Below are 4,093 nucleotides of genomic sequence, written 5' to 3' on the forward strand. Positions count from 1 at the left end.
AAAAGAGAGGAGAGAGATATCATACTGATGATTGTTGTGTATTAGAGAATTGTTATTCTCTCTGACAACATTATACTGATGATATTGTTGCTAACGCTGATCGTGCTGTATGTCTCTTCACAAATCAATTAGGAGGTACCCATGTATTATAAGATAACTCAATTGTTAGGGCAAGGGTGTCTAATAGGCATAGGACTCCATTATGTTAAGGTGTTATAATGAATTTAAGTGTTAAACTCGATAGACTCAGTAAAGTATCAGATCAAAAAACTAAAAACTTTAAGATGATTATATCATGTGTTCCATGTATAATAATTTAGGTTAAACATTAAGGCATTAGCAGCTTAAGTTTACCAAAAGCAAGCTGGGGTGACCTTTACAATTAGATGGAATATGAAACTTCCTGACCTTGACTTAACTTCATTGTATTAAACGTGATTTGTGGAAAGCAGTATGTATTTAATGGGTTATTTTGCATTCAATGGTTTTCCTTGGATGAAGGGTGAGGGGTTAATATTATAATCCAAATAATTCAATGAATAATTAAATCAACATTTAATTACAATTTTAAGGGTCCTTAAATCTGGAATCCATTAAACATAATCTGTCCATACCTTCGGGAATCAATAATATTGATTACATGATACATAAGCAGCTCAGACAGACAAGATGAAAAACTCATTCATTAGAAAGTTAAAACCGGGATAATCAATACATCAGGACTTGAAATAAAAGCTTCCTGTGTCAAACATCTGTTCAAATTCATTTTCAGTCTGTGACAGGAACCCCACCTCTGAGATGCCTTGCAGACATGCCAATCACATGAAAGGTGGGTGTGGCCTGTCATTTTCAAAACATAGTCTTAAAGAAGCCTCTTCTGCATATGTTCTCTGTGTCCTGATTGGGCTGTAAGGTCAGCTTTGACTGTTGTCCAGCCCACAAAGTCCTGGTCCTCATTCGCAGAGAGCTGAAGATTGTCTGACAGCAGGAACCTGTTCTCCTGTGCTCCTGCTTCTCCTCCGCTGAACTCTCAGCTCCTTCTTCAGTTACGGAACCGCTCGCTGATTGCAGGAAGTCAATGATCTTGGGGGGGGGGGGGGGGGGGGGGGGGTGGGGGGGGGGGTATTTATCTGTTCATAACCAGAGACAGGTAACAGCGCAAGTGTTGTGGTACAGACAGGTACAGTGTGGTACTGACCTCCATGATGATAACTGGTCTCAGTTTGGAACTCTGGAAACCTCAGCCTGTGGAAATCTCTTCTGCACACACATGGGAGTGCCCCTACTGCAACAACCATTACTTAGTCAGACTGTACAGTCAGGGTACTAACAGTTAAATTCGACTATGCTGATAGGTCACTGTGACCTGAACCTCACCGACACTCTGAGCGACCTCGTCCCAGGTTGATGTCAGCCGCATCGTCCACGGACGCGGTTGTACAATCTGAAAAAACACACACAACACACGTTTCAGGTTTTAGGTTGAACCCCACCCCCCCGTATGAGGTCAGATCAGGGGTGTGGTCTGGTTCAGGTGTGGGCAGGTGTGTCATGTGACCTTACATGTTATGAGGTGGAATTTTTGCCTGAATCCTTCAGCTCTCGGTTGTTTGGTGCTGCCAACTGAGAACAGCTTCACACTTCAGGAAGGTGAACCTGAAACACAGAGAGAGAACACCTGAACACAGTCAGGAACAGTATCAGTCCTAAGGACCGGTATGCAGACCCAGCTGACACCTCAACCACTTGAGGCGACACTGGATCCAGGATATGGTTCCGACCTGCTGACTGTATCTCCTTCCAGGGGCAAGTTGTTCCACAGGTTGGTCTCTGGTCAGAACTCGGACCTGCAGGATTCTGCTGGGCCAACACCTCCAGGTGAGCCTTCCGAGCTCGTTTCAACCTGGATCTTGTCATCTGGACTCCACAACCCACCGACCTGGAGCTGCCACATGGACAAGAATCGAGTCTGAACTGCGAATCCTGCTTTAAATATTTGAAGGTGGAAAGACACAAGAAGATCTGAGCAGGTGTGGTAGCTGTATCGACCTGACCAGCCTCAGACCTGCACCGTCCCAGCAGAGTCAGACAGAGACATCTCCTGCTGAAGTCACAGTCCTGGTCTGAGGCAGACTGGCTTTTAGTCCTGAAGGATCTGGAGTCACACCGGCTCAGGGTTCAGGGTGTTACCGATGGGCGGCGCAGCGTTTCTCCAAGGCGAGTCTTCAAGGTGAGTCTACCTGATGATAAGGATGATGATGTCACCTGTCTTTCTGTCAGAGGATGACGTCTCCCGTCCGGTCTCCTCAGGTGCTGATCCTGGAGCAGGCCGATGGTAGGGGGGTGGAGCTTCGGTCGTACGTTTTACCAAATGGACCAATAGATGACAAGGTTCCTCTGGAGCGTTTCCTGGTTCCCATAGAAACTGTGGAGAGAGCGTCAGGACTTCTGTTTGTCCCGAACATCATGAAGAGAACGAGCAGCCTGCAGGCCATCGCCCACAAGTAAATGTCAGTACCCACAATGCATCACCCACGAGTGAACTGCAACACCCACAATATATCAGATACATGAACTACCGTACCCAGAATCCTCTGCTGCTGGATGTTCTATCTGTGACCTCAGTTCTTGTTTCCTGTTTCCAGCAGCAGGTTTTAAAGTAGAGGTCCAGACCCGTCCAGAGACCTGAGTCTTATGGGGTCAGGAAGGGTTCTGGTTTTACTGCTGGTCTCAGGTCTGTGTGTCGTCATGATCCGAGTGGAAAACATATTGAACTCATATTTCAGACAGGATGGTTTTCTCCAGTCTGATCCAGGTCCAAGTCCAGGTACTTCCTCTACTTAACTGTATAAAAAGTCAACTCTATAATCTACTGATGAATACGAGTCTCTCTGACTCAGGTGTTTCTGTTTCTTATTTTAATGGCTCGACTTTCATATTATTTAATTTCTTTTTCTTTCTGTGGTCAATAAAGATCTATTATCCATGTGTTTTAAATAAAGTTTGTTTAAAAGAAATTAAGTGTCAGTGCAGTCTGATTCTTTTCCTGAGTCCATTGAGGTCGAGGAGACGTGGTTAGAGAGGCTGTGAGGAGTCAGGGTTCATCTGAGGACAGGTAGAGACAGGCTCAGGTTTATTTTAGCTAATTTCTTGTACTGATTGACAGGTGAGCTTTACCTGTAGCCTACCTGTGGTTGGCATGGCCGTGCGTCACTCAGGAAACAGTCAGCCAGTCAGAAGAGAGAAGACGGTAACTCTGTTGTTCAATTTATTGTTTCCTCTTTTAAAATACTTTAATACTGTATGATAATGTATTTAATATAATGTTGTATTTAATAATGTATAAATATTTATAACAAGGCTGTGTATGTTTATTAATTAAGGTTCTTTTAAGATACAATTTTAAGGGTGTCTAATGTCTAAAAGGAGCTATATGTAGGTTAAGCTAATGTGACGTAGCTAACATTAGCATTAGCAGCTAACGTTACCAAAAGCAGCTGTTGACTTACAATAATGAATAAAACTTCCTGAACTTTTTACTTAAACTTCCATTGATTAACTGATTAATGATATAATTATGGTATTTTGCATAAAATGGTTTTCTTGATGAAGGGTTTGAGGGTTTAATATTATAATCAATAATTCAATGAAGTAATTAAATCAATTAATTACAAATTTTAAGGTCCTTAAATCTGAATCCATTAAAATAATCTGTCCAATAACCTTCTGATCAATAATATTGATTAACATGATAAATAAGCAGCTCAGACAGACAAGATGAAAAACTCATTTCATTAGAAAGTTAAAACGTGATAATCAATACATCAGGACCTTGAAAATAAAAGCTTCCTGTGGTCAACATCTGTTCAACAATTTTCAGTCTGTGACAGGAAGCCCCACCTCTGACAGATGCCTGCAGACAGCCAATCACAGTGAAGGTGGGTGTGGCCTGTCATTTTCTAAACATAGTCTCTTAAAGAAGCCTCTGTCTTCACAGCCTTCTGTGTCCTGATTGGCTGTAGGTCAGCTGACTGTTGTCCACCTCCACAAAGTCCTGGTCCTCATCGCCCAGAGAGCTGAAGATGTCTGACAG

General features: G+C 42.9%; 1 protein-coding gene across 1 annotated transcript in view; it reads right to left on the minus strand.

Annotated features, from left to right (window-relative positions):
- Window positions 1-849: 849 nt before the first annotated feature.
- Window positions 850-4,093, minus strand: part of ttf1 (transcription termination factor 1) — a 7,585-nt gene continuing 4,341 nt past the window's right edge. Inside the window, exon 10 of the mRNA XM_022766562.1 lies at window positions 850-1,085. Within this exon, the coding sequence (XP_022622283.1) occupies window positions 850-1,085 (236 nt within the window). The remainder of the gene's footprint in view (window positions 1,086-4,093) is intronic.

This window comes from Seriola dumerili, unplaced genomic scaffold (assembly GCF_002260705.1).
Source record: "Seriola dumerili isolate Sdu_G_001 unplaced genomic scaffold, Sdu_1.0 BDQW01000866.1, whole genome shotgun sequence".
NCBI classification, from domain to species: domain Eukaryota; kingdom Metazoa; phylum Chordata; class Actinopteri; order Carangiformes; family Carangidae; genus Seriola; species Seriola dumerili.